Here is a 19,404-nt window from a genome sequence, read left to right as displayed (position 1 = left end):
CCCTAGTCCTACACCCCCATCCCTTAGTATCCCCCTCTCCTAGTCTTCCACAGTGCCCCATCCTCAATCCTTTCCTATAGAATTCTGGAGCCCCATTCTTGGCAAGACCAGCTGCACCCATCCTTCCTCTGGTGCATTCAGTGGCACTAGCAGTAAAAGGCAGACTGGTTACTTCCATGCCCCAGGGCTTGAAAGGTCAATTAATGGGAGAGATGCTGTTCCTTACTTTCTACTGTTCAGTTTCTCAGGCCACATCATGGTAGGTACTACTCAAATGAGTCACGTGCCCAGCACTCAAAGTTTACCTGACCCAGACCAGTGGTTCAGGCTCTCCCAGCAAGTGATGATACGCTCCTTCCCTAAGACTGTAAGGAAACTGCTTAAAGCAGTCATCGCCTTTTTAACAAGGCTATTAACTCCAAGCAAAGGCCTTGACTGAAGTAATGCTATCAGAACAAACCATCTGTGTCCTGCCTTTCATAATTACATGTTGGGCAAGATCCCTGGATCAAGTATATCAGAAAAACCCCAGAGAGCCACAGCGGAAAGTACCAGATGACACAAGGGAGGAAGGAAAGCGTTACGTTTCCCTGGCTCCGAGCGGAGCACCTCCAGAGGCACAAGTCCTCCAGAGGCACAGCCTCCCTGCAGCTTCCGTGACACTGAAGGGGAAGCTGCCTTCTCTACTGTTTCCTACATGAGCAAATAGTATTGCAACTGGGCATCAAATGCTTTGCTGAGGAAACTATTCCTGGTCAACGAGGCAGAGCCACAGCTGAACCAATCTGGAAACAGTAAGAGGGCAGGCAGGACCTAAAGCCAGCACATGACAGAGCACAGTCAATGGCATAAACTAGACCCACGCAAGGAAGCATTCACAGGAAAGAGTTTAAACTCCTTGTGTTCTTTGAAGATGAAGAAATGTTACACTTACAAGCATTTCATAAGACAATAAATGATAAAGAACCATATATTATAAAGAAATAGCAGCAGGACAAAGGGAACTTAATCTTTAACCAAAAAATATTTTTAGTAAGCAAAGTACAGTTATGTATTAGCTGTATAATTCAACAGTTTTTTAAAGGCAGAAAAGTAGTCATGGAGACAGAATCCAGTCAAGCATGAAGTGGAAAAGCCCCACTGTGATATATTCAATAATATTTAGATCAAGAGCTCCATATTATAATAATAACTGTATAGGAGAAAAGCCTGATGTAAAGCAAGTCAGGAACGAAGGTGGTATTAGGCCAAGTTCATGTGTGTGTATGGTATTTGCTTTGAATGGAATAGTCCTGTATAGACTAAAGACGCTACTGATATCTCCATCATAATCTTCTATCCATTTCTCAATTCAAAATGGGGACAATCACCACCACCACCATCACATTTTTTTTTACTTTGAAAAAAATATTGCAAGTTGGTCAAGAACACAATTACTGTACATTCCTGCCCACCTTCAGTCATGCGCTCAGCAAGACCAATAAGGACAGAAATAACACCCTGGAGTACTTCTTACTCATCTAATGAGAAACAGACTTTGGGGAATTTAATAAATACCATGTTTTTGTTCTGTTTTTTTTTTCAAATATCCTCTTGTAGTTTTTAAGAGTCACCATGGGTTTGTTTGGTTGTAACACAGCCCTCAAGTGAACTTGTTTTCAGAGTAAAACTGCGTAAATGGAATCAGACCTAGGAAAGCATGAATGAGAATGGGTACAGTGGCGGAAAGGGAAGGACTACAAAGCAGAGGACAACTGCAGGGAACATGAAAAGAAAATGTCTATACTGAGGAAAACAGACAAGTTAATAAGCTCTGTTCTAGAGAACAGTGAAACCAATGATGGCCTTCACTCATTCGTCCAAACAGATCGGCCCTAACATCTAATATCCCAAGTGTCAGAGGCTAACTGCTCATATAAAACTGTCCAGGATGACACTATGCGACCAAACTTTCTGCTGTGATGGAAATGTCCTATTCTGTACTGTCCAGTCTGGGAGGCACAAGCCACATGTGGCTACTGAGCTTTCGGAATGTGACTAGTGCAACTAAAGTAATGAATTTTTTATTTTGTTTAATTTTAATTAATTTAATTGAAATAGCCATGTGAACCTCGTGGCTACTGGCTCAGGCAGCACAGGTGTAGAACAGAGTTGTGATTAATTTCAAAGGCTTGTCTTTAAAGCTTCACCAAACTATACATTTATATTTAATAGATTTTGAATACATGAATTAAGATTTCATAGGAGACACAGCTCTTGATGCAGATTCTGTGTAATGCTCTTCACTTTTCCAATCAGTTCAGTGTCGCTGCTAGATCAGATGCCACCATGACAGCACCAGGCCTGCCTCATTCGCCTCTGTGCCCTGGGGCACACTGGGGCCCAGCGCAGTGCGCGCTCTAAAGCAAACCTTGTTCCCTAATCAAGCATCAGAAGTCAAAAAGGAAGCATCTTTCTTGGAAGGATTTTGCAGAGAAACATGCTCCTCAATACCTGAATCTCCTTTTAGAAACTGTCTCTGGGTTGCTCAATAGCATTCTTGGTGACTAACCTGATCTTTCCCCATGTTAATTTCCTCCTGCCCATTACTCACACAAAAGCAAGCAATATTTCTCACTTTACATACTGAATATTACAATTTTATTAAAAAAACAATTATGTTGTGTTTTTCCTGAAATGAATCACTTCTAAATCATTATGTATTCCTTTGGTTCTTCCCTAAAAAACCTGGAAGCTCACTTGTACCACTTAGCTGATATTCCATAAGCTGAACACAGGACATCCAGAGGCACATCGATTAGAAGTGGTCTAGTAACATCTTTTTGCCTGCTTTGCTTAGAGCAAAAAATTGTATACAAATATATATTTGTAAATGAAGCATGTATATACCTATACACATACATATATACATTCACATACATAACCCACAGATATATATATATCCATACACATGTGTGCACTATTCAGCTTCCAATGATCAAGTCCTTTATCACACAGTCTATCTATTACCTAATTTCACTCTTAGAGCCATCTAACTATGATGGTCAGAAAGAACTGTGTTAGATTTCTAGCTCTTACTACTTTTTAAAACATGTCCTTTGGGGCAAATTGCTTAAACCCTCTGGGCCTCGTTTTATACATTTGTTGAAAGTATTAGGTAGTATACTGGCTATGAGAGCACAGGGACAGCGCCTGATATACAGCAGGAGTGCTGTGTTTGCTGAATAAATAAATTATTTCAGCTGTCTCTTGGGACTTCTTTGAGACACCAACTCCCTATCAATGGACAAGACTTGGTTATTTTCTGACTTACAGTGAGCAGGCTCTGAAGATTAAAAGCAGATGGAAGGGCAAGCTACTGCTCATGGATTGAAGAAACAAAGGAAAGAGATATATCACAGTCTTAAGAAGATGGTGGAAGAACTTACTGAAAAAAAAAAAGGCATTTCTGATGCCTGATAAAAATAAAACGAAAGGCCTTTCTCTGCTCTTTAGAAATGGTTCAACTCAGGCTACCTTCGTAGACCCAAATGCCAGTTTGTGGTCTGTCTATAGCTGTGGCTAATCTCTTGTCTATTAATCTCTAAAGTAAAAAAGATCACAAGACCACTCACTATTCAGGCTACAAACCTCACATGTGGTAAATCTGATTTCCACACCTTTGCCTATCTATTCTAAAGCCTCTTCAGCTCTCAGATAGTATTTATAAATAGAACTGAGGTAAATAACAGATTTAACAGTTTGTCTAAAGAATCCAAAGGTGTGTAGCAATGAAGTACTTCTTTAAAAAGTTAACGTCTGTCTTTTGTTTCTAGACTCCCTGTTCGGGAAGCACACAGAGAAGATCCTAAGTGATGTGTTGAGAGGAAAGGGGAAGATCACAGCCCTTGTCTGTACCTCGGCTTCCTGCAGGGTCCCGTGGTTTCGGCACACCATGTCAGGGCAAGTGATAGGAGACCCACATCCGTCTCGGATTGCCAGCTGCATGTACTGTTTCAGGCACTAGAAGTTAAGGGAAAAAAGACAATTACCCACCGTGTTACAGTAGCACAGAGATTACAAAACCACCACTGCCTCTTCTTCCTTAAGTGGCAGTCCTGGGGCTCATGTGCTCGGGAAACATAAGTTATCATGAGTGTGAATACTAAGAGCCATCACTTTGGGAAGAATGCAGAGATAGGCAATTTTGCATGACTGTATCCTAAGAATACTGAGTTTATTCAAGGCAACAAGTCAAATTTCTGTGCTCTCACATTTTATCCACCATAGGTTGGGAAAAGACGAAACATTCTTTTGTATGAAAGGCAAAAGCCTTCTTTCTCCTTTTTAAAAAAAAAAACTTGTGTGAGTTCCCAGTTTAATTTTTATGTAGTGGTCCTCTCTCTCAAAGTTTGCCCAGAAGTAGAACTGTGACCCTAGTGCTGACCCAGCCAAACAGAAACAACATGGAAGTGAAGCACAGACTTACCCAGGAGCATCCTTAACAGTGAATACACCTGGAAGAGGCAATTTCAAAAACAACTAGGGAGAATGAGACTTTTCTGAAACCATAGGCCTTGATGAATGTTGTGATGAGGAGGTTTGAATAGAATCTGAGTAAAGAAGAAACTCATAGGAAAAAAGGAACCCAGAGAAGAGAAGAGGAAGAATACCAAGGACAGCCCTGACCAGTGTGGCTCAGTTGGTTGGACATCATTCCGCAAAGTGAAAGGATGCCAGTTTGACTCCCAGCAAGAAGGGCACATGCCTGTGTTTCAGGTTTGGTCCCTAGTCAGGGTGTGTACAAGATACAACTGATCGATTTTCCTCTCTCACATCAACATTTCTCTCCTTCTTTTTCTCCATCCCTTTCCCTCTCTATAAAAAAAAAACAAACAAATATCTTTTTAAAAAACCAAGGACAAACTTGACCTACTCATTGCCTGCTGCACCTGCATCATGGGCGGTGAGTGGAGATGTGAGTCAGACTTAGAAGGTAGAAGAGGAACTACCACCATTACAAAAATCTCTAATTCCTACCTCCTCCCTCCCAACCCCTTGCACATGCCCACAGGAAATTGAAGAACATAGTTTCAGAAGATAAAGCTCTTAAGAAATCTGTGAGTTGGCTTCTCAATTTCTCCTCATTTGCTCATAATTAGTCAGTTCTTTTCTATATGCATGATGGAAAAAATCAAGCTTACTGTTTGAGGAAGATACCCCAAAATATATATAAACTAGTCGATGAATTAATGACTGTTACAGAGTGATCATTATTTATAACAGGGTTTGGATCATTCAAATTTACACATTTAGGTATCAACCTGCTACATTAAAAACACTGCTTCTGCACCAACCTTTTATAAAAGCTGAACCACCAAATAAATTTTATGGTGAGAATACCGATAATACAACTGTAAAATCTATTCCTTTTATTGACCTATTGACCATCTTTATTTATTTTCCCTATCTGAAAATAAAACTGATATCAAAATTGTATTTCAGAAAAATAATTCTGTATTTACCCGATTGAAATTACTGTCACAATGTACTAATGAATCAATGACTTGGGCAAACAAACCATTTAAACCAGATTTGCATATCTTCAACTACTGAACAGTTCCGGTTCTCCAAGGAGTCAAGTTTTTTCTATGATGCTCATAGAAGAAGAAACTAGAAAATAACCTAAATATCCAAAATAAAAGAACACATAAATTATGCTAAATTTATGCAACAGAAAGATGAAGAATCATGAAAAATATTTTCAAATGATGTTTAAAGACACAGAAAAGTGCTCCTGACTTGGCATAAATTGGGGAACAAAAAATGATTTAGTATGAACTGGTGAATAAAAAAAACTGGAGCAGGGGTCTTCTTAAGTCACTCTTCCCTGACAACTGACTACAATTTAGATACCATATCTTAACTTTTACTTTCTTTTTCCAGAGAAGCGTGAACAATCATTCTTGCTAGGAGTTCCTGTGCCAGACATGGTCTCCAGTACCAGGAAGACTGGTGAGCAGAAAACAGCAGTAGCAAGGAAATATGAGGAAGAATTTCAATGGGTCACGAACCTTGGGAAAAACAGCCGAGGTGACTCACAAAGGGAGTGGCAAGGAGCAAGCGAATAAATCATGTGAAGGCCTGTCCACCCGCTCTGCTCCTAAGGACATCTCACCTTCCACCTGCCACACAGATGCCAGTGCCACTGCCTTGACCTCTCCAGCTGCCACTTGAAAATTACGCAGAAAGACTGAAAATGTATGGCCGCTAGGCTCAAGGGGAAAGTATCTGAGGAAATGAACGTCAAATCCTAATATCTGGGCTCCAGCCCCAACAGCACTGTGTCAGGTGACAATGGGAAAATTACTTAACCCATGACTCAGACTTGCTTCCCTTGATCTTTAAAATGGGGACAATAATACCTATTGTGGTTACTCCACAGGGTTTAAAACACTCACACACAAGTAAAAGCCTAAAATTTTGTATATGGAAACCTTTTAAAAATTTGCAAATTATAGGTTCCCTGGTCATATTTCTACTCTACTTCACCTGTCTCAGACTTTCTATGAAAAATGTAGAGGGGAAATGTTACCCTTTGACCCTCTCAGATTATCCTTCCTCCACTCCCTGCGGGGGACCAGCGAAGCCACTGAGAAGCTCCACAGACAGAAGAGACAACTGTAATGGAGCAACACCGCACACACCTACTGTCAAGCCTCTCCTTGGAACTGTTTGGGTCTATACATAAGGTTCAGCATTAAATAGGAACTAAAAAGACTGTGTGAGCCTTTATAGGTGAAAAACAAAAATTCATTTCCACTTATGGTGCAAATTTGTAAAGTAGAATCTAAGCTTTCCCAAGGGATTATAATAAATGTTCTATTTGCTAATGTCATGTTCTCAAGTTCGCCGCAACCACAATACATAAACCCAATGAAATGTTAAGCTTCCCACAAGTACTTTCCCAGCCACAGTACTGCATGACCCATGACTCTAGGACAGAAGTCAAAGCTGCAAGCACCAACAACAGGGTATAATTATACATATCTCATATACTTTTGCCTTAAATTCTAAGAAACACTGGCTCAAGAAAGAGATTTTTAGTGCAATTTGCTAAGTGATGCTCTAGCACAGGTGTCGACACTCCATCCCCCGGGGCCTGCATTTCCATTCGAAGGCAAAGAGGGAAAACAACCAGCTCCAGTTATTGCTTCTTATTAAATTTTCACGTACCTTAGATTTATTATATGTCTTCTATTAGTTCACACTAAAAATTTAATCTCTAACTCTCCCTCTCTTCTTCAAAACCTCTGGCTAAACCAGAAAAAAATCCTGAAAACATTCACGTGAAGCCCTGTGCATGTTATACAAACCAAACATACACAAATGGTTAGCAATTCTGGAAGAAACTGGTGTCTAGCTTGTAAATAAAGACAGAGGAACACAAAAAAAGAAAAACAATCATCATTTAGTCACACTGAAAAAGTTACATTCCAATAAACAACAGCATTAAACAAATGTCTAAATATGCAATTTTCATAACAAATTCTAAGGGGAATGTTTCAAATACAACATTTCAAATATCCTGATGACCAAAGAAAGAAACTTTTCTTTTGGATAGCCAACATCTCAGTTAGTTTGGTAGAACATAACGTTTTTTAGGCCATGAAGCACCATGTATAATAAGGATTGTTCCTCAAAACCATTCTGTGAGCCCTCGAGGATTCAAATGGGATCTAGCCAAGGATTTAACCACCAAACACCTGCTGAACCAGATGACTTGTGTGGTCTCTTCCAGCTCTGAGATTCTATGAAGTATGTACTATGGAACCTTCCCTGAAAAAGGTTTTTCCTAGACCCCTTTGAGGCACGTTAATTTTTCTGTGTACCAAAGGGCATTCTTCACAGGTGTTCTCATCTATTAGCTGGACAGGGCAAAAAGAGCTGCCTCATTTAGACAAAGCTCCTAATAGCTACACCCATATACATATATATATTTTTATAATAAAGTTGCATTCTCTGTCACTAGATTATACCTCTCTTAAAATTTTTCTCTAAAAGCATTACAATGAATAGCCAAGGGAACTGGATTCTAACAATGAAGACTAAAGTACAAGCTCTGAAGTTTTCCTTGGCATCTTGGGCAAGTCATTAATATCTCCAGCAACAGCACTCTTAATAATAAAACAACACTGCCTGCCAAGCCTATTCTCCGGGAAACAGAAAGTCCCTCATGAGGGTAAATACATGAAAATACAAGGAAAAGTGAAAAGAAGTATGTAAATGTGAAGTGTAATTGGAGACTAGAATAGGTTTCTGAAGAACAGGCAGGCATGTAGAAACAAAAGTCCCCTGACAGATATGACCCCCCAGAAGTCGGTCTCTTGATGGCACAGAGATGGGGGGTGAGGGGGAGGTAAGAGGACACTATGTATTGTTGGGAGGAAGGAGGTAATGTGTGACATTAGCTGAAAGCTTCAATGGATCCTCAGGCTCTTGGATGGTTCTGGATGCAGATGCTGGGGTTTTGAGGTCCAAGAAAGACTGGCAGACCACCTGAATTGAAGATGAGTTGGTGAACTACTAACCTTGGGTTTCTCATTCCAAACACAGTCACAGATGGAAAGGAAGTTGACAAGGGAGAAAGTACCTTGAGTTTAAAAGTTTGCTTTTTATTTTCCTGGCATACTGCCATACACTAAAATGGATATGTAATAAAATGTAGACTAACACTTCTCTGCCTCAGTACACAATTACATCATAATGTCTCGAGAGTGTTCTAAATAACATCTTATATTTAGGCCAATATTCTGTTTATTCCAGTTCAGACTGTGATCTCCATACAAGATCCAAAAATAAAGCTCTCTTCATTGAATGCTATTGAGTTGAATTATTTATAAACTCATGATGGAACATCTCTCACAATTCAAAAGCCTTTTAACACACCAAAAGCATCCTGGTTTGTAAATATATAATGGTTTTTAAAAATTCGAATAAATCAATAATCTATAGCTAGGCAGTAAACTGTTTCCTGGTACAATATGGTACTGAACTTTTTATTATAAAGCCCCTTTCCAAAACCTTGGCTTTTCACAAATATGGTATTACTAGTGATGGGCATCACCTTAATACCCCCCTTTGCCAACCACACAGAACATCAGAGGACTGATGGAAAAACCTGGCACCAGATGATGAAAAGGAAGCCCCCAATCAAACAAGCCGTAAGGCCAGTTCAAAACAGACCTTAGTTTAACAGTCCTCATCCTTGGATAAGTGTCTTATTCAGAAAGCCTTCCTCATCTTGTCCCCAGCCCAGCACAATGCCCAGCCCATCTGTTCTCATAGCACTCTGGTGCCCAGCTAGCACGGTATTTTTCAAACTAGGTGCAAACACATATTCTGGGGAGCTCAGGAGATCCCCATGGCAAGGTTTTTATCCATTTTATTTAATATTTGACAAGTATACTCTGAACCTTTACAAGGAAAACCCCATTTCCACTCAATGTCAGTGCTCACACTTGCATTTGTGGTGCAGTCCAGCTCTTCCAGAAAAGAAAGCGGTCACTGACACAGGTGGATTAAAAGCTATGCAAGTATGTGGACCCAGTGAAAGTGTACAAGGCAAGATTTTCAGCGATTCCAACTCAGAAAAGTAGCCAGATCATTAAATTAGCACTTGTTCATTAGAACACACCAAACACTGAATCTAACTGTGAAAAGTGATTTAGTGGAAACTAAACCTCATCTATCACATTAATGTTAACTTAAAAGTTGTTGGCCTATGTTAGTTAACGTGCAGCTTATCCATTTATTCTGCTGCTCTCATTTAAGAGACAGAAGTCTAAATGTGCTTGTACCTTGTATTATGTTTAAGTGAGACTACAGTAAAAGTAATTTTAAAAAAGTTCAATGTTGGGGTCCCAAATTGTTTTCCCATTCAAAAGGAAACTCGATAAACCCACCAAAAAGAGGAGAAGCCTGTGATTCTCAGTGGCAGTGCAGCTGGTTGTATATTTTCCCTTGGAGACTGATCAGAGTATCAGACTATCCAAAAAGAATTTTATAAATGATACAACCATATACCCCTCCTCCAATTCTCCAGAAGACGTGGCTCTTCCTCCCTACCTTCAACATTTCCATAACAACTTAGGTAACACCAGATGTTAACAATTAAGTATGTCATACCTGTCAACAGTACAGTGCTTATCACCCTGCATTGCAGGAGACCGTGAACTAGGCTGTCTCCCCAATAGCTCAGGCGTTCCTTCAGCATCTGGATCTTATCTTAGTCATCTTTCTATCACAGGATCCAGTATATGGTGGACCCAGACTTCCGTGAGCTCTGGAAGCCCGAACCTACCACTCACCACCTTTGTGAAAAGTCCTTCAGCTCCGATCGCTGAAACGTGTAAACCTACTCCACCTGCAGTCTTCCCTGCCCTCCTTTGACACATAGGAGCCAGCTCTGCCTTCCAGGGCCAACTCCACCATATCCAGTTCCCATTTCCTCCTGCCTTACAGGGTATTTACCCAACTGATCACCTATTTTCTTTCTTGTGTTGACATTTTCCCTATATACTGAGTCCTTTTTAGGCAGTTAAACATGTCTAAAACTATTCTAATTAAAGAACAATAATAAAAACAGCCCTCCCTTAGACTTCTTCCTGGCTAGATACTGACTTTTCATTTTTCTCCTCTTCATTGTCAAATATTTTTAAAAGTTGTATGCCCTCACTGCGTCACCAACGCTGTCACAGCTACACCCCTACAACTTAACTGTAGTGGCTCTCCAAAGTTGCCAGTGACTTCCATGTCACTGAATCCAACACACATTTTATTCCTTCCTAACCTTTCACATACACTTAACCATTCCCACTTTCTTAAACTTTTCCCTTCTCTTGGCTTCAGAATTCCACACTTCTCTGATTTTCACTCTATTCTTCCCCTCTGGCCATTCCTTCTCAACCTCTTTTATTTTCATCTATCCAGTAAATGCTGAAGTTGCAGGATGGAATCTAAACTCTTCTGTTTTTGCACTTTTTGGTCACCTCATTAACTAGATACAATCACTTCCCTGCTCTGCTCTGTAATGCAGAGAATGTATTTCCCAGATTCCAGTGGGAGGCATAAATAGAACCAATTACCCAGTTGCTTAGCAAACAAATAAACAAATCCATCTTCCTTGATGATTCTTTTCCTCAAACTCCACAACCAAAACATGTCCCAAATCTAATTACTTCTCACCACTCCCAATGCAAATCAAATCATCATCGTCTATTTCAAAGACCTCTGCAATGGCTTCCTCACTGATCTTAGCTTCTATTCCACACAGTAGCCAGGGTACTGTTTATATGCATCTTTTATTTATTGATTTGAGAGAGACAGGAGGAAATTAGAGAGAAGGGAGGGAGGGAGAGAAATATTGGTTTGTTGTTCCACTTATCTGTGCATTCATTGGTTGATTCTTTTATGTGCCCTGACCAGGGATCAAACCTGCAAGCTTGGTGTATTGGACAACACTCGAACCAACTGAGCTACCCAGACAGGGCAATGTATACATCTTTTAAAAATATAAATTATATCTTATCCCCCTGCTCAAAACTTCCAATGAATGTGCATCTTATTTAGATTGCCTCTCCAACTCCTTACCATGGCTCACAATGCCCTAAATTCTATGGCTGTGAGTCCATTTGCACTACATTCTCCTTTACTCTGGGAACGTGAGCCTTCTCACTATTTCTTTAACGGGTCAAACTGAGATAGGCCTTCCCTGGCTAAACGGGCCAACCTTCCTTGCCCTATCAGCCTCCTTACCTGGTTTTATTTTTCTTCATAGCACTTATGACTACCTAATATTACTTGTGTATCGCCTGTTGCCCCACTAGAATTTCAGCAGAAGGACAGGACCCTTGCCTTGTTCTTTGACTGATCCCAGACAACCATGTAGGTTCCACAAAATGTGTTATTGCATGACTTAATAAACCTTTAAGTTCTATCAATCCATTTCCTGAACACGGATTAGAACTGTTCATCTCCATCTCTTCTGCCATGATCCTAGGCCACTGCCTTTACCTCTAATCTGGGCTTCTGCCTTAGCCCATTCACTAGTCTTCCTGTATCTATTTTTGCCTATTCCTAATTAATTCTCCACACTTGCAAGCAAAACAAAATTTTTAACAATCTAAGCTTGATGACTCCTTTCACCTGCTTAAAACCCTTCCATGATTGCAAGCACTCTTTATTTCTCCTCTGTAGTGTGTACTGCAGTTAGGATTCAAAAATGAGGTGTATATAATTATGTGCTCCCCACTGTCTGTCACCAGAAATTTCAGCCTTTAAATTGCTTTCCTCAGCACCTTGTCTTTAGAATGATCCTGTCATCATTCACATGTCATTATGGCAGGAGGATTTAATACAGAGGTTAGACCGGCCAGTTCCCTAGCAGAGGGCAATGTCCTGGAAAAAAAAGGATGAAGGATAGATGTTTTTATGGACAAGAAACACTGGAAATTATGACACCCTATTGGGAAAGGCAACTGTGATATTGTGATTTATAATTAGAAATACATTATTTGGTCTGTGTCCCCATTTTTAGCAAGAAGCTTCTAAAACACTTGGAATTTCCTGGGTGGTCAAAGATATAGAAGTGGCTTTTGTTATATTAACAAAGTGACTTTTGAAATGCCCCAGGCTACCACAATGGAGGTTGATAGCCAGGGGAACCCACCTGGTCACACAGGGTTGGGATGCTCATTCTCACCTGAGGAATGACTAGGAGGGCAGAGGGGCCAGAGGTTGAACTGATCATCAGTGGCCAATGACTTCATCAGTCGTGTCCACGTGATAAAACCTCCATAGAAACTCAATGGGACAGGGCTCAGAGCACTTCTGGTTGGTGAGCACATGGAAATACAAGGAGAGAGGTGTGCCCCGAGAGGGAACAGAAGCTCCACACCCTTCGCCATGCTTTGACTTCAGCATCTGGCTGTTCCTGACTTATGCATTTTTATAATAAACCAGTAATCTAGTAGGTAAAATGTGTCTCTGAATTCTGTGAGCTGCTGTAGAAAATTAATCAAACCCAAGGGGTGGGGGTGGGGTGTAGGATCCTTTGACTTATAGCCAGTTGGTCAGAAGCACAAGTAACAACCTGGGCTTGTGACTGACAATGAAAGCTGACTTTTTGGATACCTTACTGGTGTCCAAGAATTGTTTGGTGGTATTGAGACAGAATAGGGAGAAGCTAGGAAAATTCCTTGGCAAGTGGAATAGAGAGACTGAGACAGACAGACAGCTGAACCGACTGGCCAAACAATTTACAATCAGGGGCAGATGGTCACCAGGGTGGAAGAGGGTGGAAGGCGCAGCAGGGCCCCAAGTGCCTGGCAGGGGGCAGAACAAGGACCTCACCCCCTGAGTAACCAACCTCTCCTCCCTGGAGATAACATCTAGGCCTCATTTGTTTTGGGCTAGATGGCACAGAAAAACCCATTTAGTGCTTTTCCATTAAATAAAAGATACTTTTTTATTTTCACCAATAATTTTATTGAATTGTATATTTTGAGTATGCCGGCTATCTCCCACTATTGGCTTCTAGTGAGCAAAGGCCAGGGGTACTTCTAAACGTCTTTCAGTGCATAAGACAACTCCACAACAAAGAATTATTAGCCAAAATGTTAGTTGTAGCAAGAAACTTCACAAATCACTTTTGATGTGCTCGATCATCATAGCACCCTCTCCATACACTGCACAAATCTTGTGTTTCAGTTGCATTTGTAACTTTCTCAAAGTAATTAAGCATAATATGCCAAAAATGTTGTATACTTTCTTCCATCTTCAATATTAAAATGGCCACACAAAAATTCACCAATTTTGATGTTTTCTTAGATGCATGAGATATGACAACTGTCACAACACAATATAACAAAATCATTCCAATGAAGGTAAAGACAACTAAGCGCTACTAAAGCCATTTTAAGCAAAAATGCAAACAAACATTTTGGCCCAGTATTTCAGGTCCAGGTCCAGGTTCAGGTCCAGAAAAGCTGCAAAACCAGGTGGGTGATGCCAGAACCACCTGCAATGACTAAAGACACCCTGATACTGGTGTGGTGCCGGGAGCAGAGGGGACAGGCCCTGGGACAGCAGAGCGGCATTGCATTGCCCAAGTAACCAACCTAGTGCTGTACATGAGGACAGACTCCCCACCCCTAAGCAGAGATGCAGCAGGAGTAAGTCATTGAGTGCAGCATGAGTGAGGCTATCAAAATGTCTGGATAAGGGAAAAGCACTCCCACCTGCTTCCAGTTCCTGATTTAAAGAGAAACCATAGGACACAGAGGCATGTGTACATAAAGGTTAACATGGTATCAGGGGCAAGTGCAGACCTGCCAGTCTAACCTGGGAAAAGGATGGGATTGAGTGGGGGGTGGGGGGGGTGGACCCTCCTGAAGTACACAGAAGCCTAGGCCAATGGAGAAATTTAAATGGAAATTTAAAGGGAGAAACATGCCTTCTTCTTCTTCCCCTTGTTTGCCTGTTAGGAACCAGAGTGCTTGCAGACCAGCAAGCCCTAGTGGCCCAGCTGCAGGCCCCAGGCCCTTGGCACAGGAAATGGCAGCAATGGTGGCACTGCAGCATGGGCTGTGCAGACAGATCATAGGAAGAACCCTGAAGTAGGAACAAACTAAGCTGCCTGAATGAGTGTGTAGTGGTCAGCTGCAGTGTCCCAAAGGATGGTAGTTTTAAATGGGAGAAGGAACTCTGGGATCAGCCTTGGATTTGTCTGGGAGAGGGTGGTGTGTGTGTTTTCCTCCGGTTGTTCTGGAAGGGATGAGCTCTGAGGAAAAAGCCTGACATTCTTTCACAATCATGTAGCTTTTGAATAAATGAACTCTTTCCTTTTTCACCAAACCTCTGCCTCCAGAGTTTGCCTATGGACAGCAGGCAGCAGAACTCCATTTCTGTTCAGTAACATGCGCTGTCACTGATCAATCAACAGAGACCATGACCCTAAAAGAGCATCCCTATAAAAACTGATGAAGCCCTGGCTGGTGTAGCTCAGTGGACTGAGCATGGGTCTGCAAACCAGACAATCGAGGTTCGATTCCCAGTCAGGGCACATGCCTGGGCTGCAGGCCAGTTCCCTGCAGGCCATTTCCCAGCAGGGGACGCACAAAAGGCAACCATACAATGATGTTTCTCTCCCTCTCTCGTTCCCTTCCCCTCTAAAGATAAATAAAATCTTATTTTAAAAAAACCTGATGAATATTCTACTGAAACTCTCTCCTGAGACCTCCCCTAAGACTCCCATCTACAAGAAAAAGATAAAAGCCTCAAGACAAAGGACCCAGCGTGCACTCTCCCTCTATGAAACAACCCATCCCATTCCCTTCTCCTTATTCTTTCCCCACAGGCAAGGGTCTTCTAAACTCTAAGTCAATGGGCAGATGAAGCTTGTTCCAGGCTAATAATCCCTTGAACCTGTCCCTAAAGTCACCTCCTCTCTGATTTCCAATGAGCTAAGGCTGCCCAAGCTGGGCTCTCTTATTGCTTCTTCTATTCAAAGCCCTTCCTTGTTTCATTGTCCTTAGAACTTAACATTGTACTAGAGAATTCACAGTGAGTATTAAAACTATACCATTCAAAGGACAGAACGATAGATGGATGAAACCAGGGTCTAACTGAGACACAGCCTTTGCTTGCTTTCTCACTACTCCACTTCCATGTTATCAGTACTAAAGTATGACAAAATACTGGAATCTTTACAGTTTGAAAACGTTATATTTTTCCTTCTGAAGGTTATCAACACCATAAACTGCAAAGTTTTTCAAAGATCATATACACCATTCCATATTAAAACAACCTGTATTTACCCCACTACCTAGAGAAAGTAGATATTACAGCCATAAAGTGTTCTTTTCCAGTCACAGTAAAGACCTGTGTGGTTTAGAGACCCCCATTCAGTAACTGCCCTCTGCACACAAGAACCCTTGAAAACAGCTGCCAGACTGAGGGCCTCTTGTGAACACCAGTAACTTCCACTAACATCATGCGTGTAGGGGTAGGAGAACACCAGTCTTTGAACCTAGACTTCAGTTTCTACACCTGAATATACAGTGCACTGGGAGCTTCCATGTATGGAAAGCATATCTCTTAATTCCTCAGCCCCTGGTTTTATTGGTAACTTGCCAGAAGTCACATAGTTGAAAGTTCGTAGCACACTGCTCAATCCCTTCAGTCTGAAGTATGGCCATCAGTGTTTTCAGATTATATATTCTCGGGTCTTTGGAAAACACCTTGGAATTTTTAATCAGTTCTTCTTTACATCTTCTTTGAATTGAATAAACTTGTATGTAATTAAAAACCAGTTATTCGTTTGCATTGTACAGGCCATGGTCAAGCTTGAGAAACTATAAGTAGGATCATAAAAACCTAATATGAGGCTCAGCCATTGTTCATGCTAACAAATAAAATGTAGGGAACACATACAATGTATTAGGAAGTACATTACGTATTTTGACAGAGGTTGTTCTTATTTCATCCGAACAAACCTATAATGCAGGAATGAAGAGGGTCTTAGGCAAGTAACTTAATTTTGCACTGGTTTCTTTATCTGTAAGCTAGAGGGTAAGAGTAAAAGGAAAAAAGTAGTATTCTTGCATAATATGTATTACATGATAGGTTTTCAAATGCTCTTACTTGTCCTTCTTTGATTTTTTTAAATAAATGAACTAAGGATCAAAGAAGTTCAACTCTACATTCATGTGGCTAATAATTCACAAACACTTTTCAGAAGAGGACAACCAAAAGGGTCTCCTTACTGGGGATGGGAAATGATTCAAACCCACTTTGGCTTTTAGTTAACACAGAGCTACTTATGTCCGTGGAAATTAGGCACTGACTGCGTCTAACCTGTTTCCAACAGGTGCTGGGCACAGTGGATCCACAAGATAACCAGTCCTTGATGAATTTACTTATTCAAAAAATAGGGTTTTAGAATTTTCTAGTGAGCTCACAACATTTTTGGCTTCCATTTACCCAAGTTTTTCTAGAAGTTCCTTTTCCTACTTGTCATTGAACATAAACTTTGTGACAACACATCTCACACAGCCGTAAGATCACCATTCTGAGCACTATGTTTTCATTCATTCACTCTCCTATGTGTAGTACACTGTTCTAGATGGGGCCCGCTTCTCTAACTTACAGTACTGTGAACACCAACGTGTAAAATCAGCTCAAATTGTAGTGACACAGCATATATTGAGTTAAAGAGTCATAAGATCACTTTGTTTTGCTGCACTTTGCTTCCTCCTTAAAAGAGGAAGCATGGATTAAACAATGAGATATGTTCTATTCATATATCAGATTGGAGAAGATGAAAAAATTGCAAATGCCCAGGGTCAAAGAAAGGGGCTTTCCCAAACCATTGGTGAGAATGCTAAATGGCACAACAGTGTGGGAAGGCAATCTAGCAACACATACTGATTTAAAATGCACATGCCTCCTGATTAGGCAATTCTACTTGTAGAAATTGATCCTACAGAGGGGTATTTTCACCTTTATATAAGTACAAACATTTTCATTTATAATAGTAAAAACTAGAAACAACCTTAAAGTCCACTTATTAGGAGGGACCTAGTTAAATAAGTGTTAATACAGCCTTACCATAGAAACACTACACAACCCTTAAAAAAGGAAGGCAGGGGAGGTAGGTCTGTATGTGCTCATGTCCACAATACACTAAGTCTGCAGAACCAGAGTTAAAAAATAGTATCTATACATAAGGATCTCACTTCTCTATTACATGTTGAATGTGAATACATGTCCACCCACACGTTTATATGCTTATCCACAGAGAAAGAGTTTGGAAGGGGGTTCAGGTGAACCATTTATATCATCAGTACTTTGGAAATTTTTGTTTTGTTTTATGTTGTTTTAAAACCAGCATGTATTGCATTTATAATTAAACATTAGTCTTTAAAAAGAAGAGAGCAAGGAAAAAAGGGATAGGAGGGAGGAAAACAAGTGAGGTTTCCCTATATTTCTCATTAAATTCTTTACCCCTATTAGCGTACATGAAACTGGTCACCAAGAACTCTGCATTGAGCTAAAGTGTCAATCTAGGACTGAAACCATTCTGGGCTTGCAGCTAAAGGGAAGAGACGATTGAGCCAAGCAGCCTTTCTGACTCTCCTACTGGGGACTCTCATTTACCTACTGGCTTCCTTTTTTCTGCAAAAACATAAACAGAGGAACTAAAGCCCTATGCATCCCACCCTTAAATTACTGCAAACTTTGTAGAAGTAGCTGAGGTTAACTGCAGTAGATGGCTATACGGTTCTGATATGCTATCCCTGGTTGTCCCAAGCACTCTTGGAAATTGGCAATTAAGTGAATGATTTTCTTGGGATGGCTGAATGGGCCTCAAAATATGAATGCACAAATCCAAAAAATGGTTACATTAAGTAAATGAGTAACTACTGTATATCTACTAAATGACCTTTAAAGTAAGGATATTCTTTAAAGACTGATTTGGGTCGTTATCTGAATAAAATGAGTAAATGCACTTAGAACAATACCTCCCACTGAATAAGTGCTTGCTGCTACTATTATGACAACAGTGATGATTAGTGATGCCTAACTGCTTTCCTGGGTTTTGCCCTCTACATGGAAAAAAAAATGAATTTAGGTCAACAGAATATATGGCAATACAGATATCTGTATAAAATACACTGAATTAGATTTTAAATGCTAAATGCTTTCAGAGAGAGATAAATTTACACGAAGTTAGCCAATGCCACCAGGGTAAGAACAATGTTTGAGTTGTTCTCTAATAAATCCTCCCCCCATCAGTATTCTGCCTATCCAAATAAGTATTTGTTGAATGACTGCTGGTTTGCCTTGACCGGGAAATGAGGCTTCATTAGGAACTGAGCAGGTAGAGTAAAAAGGAAAATAAGCAGGTAACATGAAAAAAGCAGTAAGCATTATAGAAAGGAAAGAAATGGATGTCTGAGATACCTCATGTGTAAGGTAGCAGGAGATAATCTGGATAGATGTGTGACAGACAGTTCATAGAGGAACTTGAATGTCAGCACTAAGGCATATGATTCAAACAGGAACACATGAATCCTTAATAACAGTAGTGGCATTTTGACAGAAATATTTTAAGAAATCTGACATCAGCATCTAAATGGAAAGGAGGAGACATTGGAGACATGAAAATAATTTACATATTCCAGACCTCAAAATTGCCGTCTACCATAACAAGTACAGCTCATGTTGATGAGGGTGCTGTTCTCGGCACTCTCACCACCCCCGTTCCTTCATCCTATTCCAGCTTTGCCCACTTTCAGACCATTCTCCACACTATGCTAAAGCCATTCTTCTACCCACTCCCAAATAAAGCCTCCCAGTGGC

General features: G+C 40.5%; 1 protein-coding gene across 3 annotated transcripts in view; it reads right to left on the bottom strand.

Annotated features, from left to right (window-relative positions):
• Window positions 1-19,404, bottom strand: part of RNF144B (ring finger protein 144B) — a 74,356-nt gene that overhangs the window by 32,003 nt on the left and 22,949 nt on the right. For 2 of the 3 annotated variants that reach the window (XM_053668219.1, XM_053668218.1), the window contains one exon: window positions 3,898-4,002. The exons of the other annotated variant lie outside the window; for it this stretch is intronic. In XM_053668219.1, the coding sequence (XP_053524194.1) occupies window positions 3,898-4,002 (105 nt within the window). The remainder of the gene's footprint in view (window positions 1-3,897; window positions 4,003-19,404) is intronic. 3 annotated transcript variants of the gene reach the window in all.

The sequence above is a fragment of the Artibeus jamaicensis genome, unplaced genomic scaffold (assembly GCF_021234435.1).
Source record: "Artibeus jamaicensis isolate MK-2021 breed Jamaican fruit bat unplaced genomic scaffold, CSHL_Jam_final contig_482, whole genome shotgun sequence".
Taxonomy (NCBI): domain Eukaryota; kingdom Metazoa; phylum Chordata; class Mammalia; order Chiroptera; family Phyllostomidae; genus Artibeus; species Artibeus jamaicensis.
Note: the sequence above shows the minus strand (reverse complement) of the source record. Positions and strands in the feature narration are given on the sequence as shown.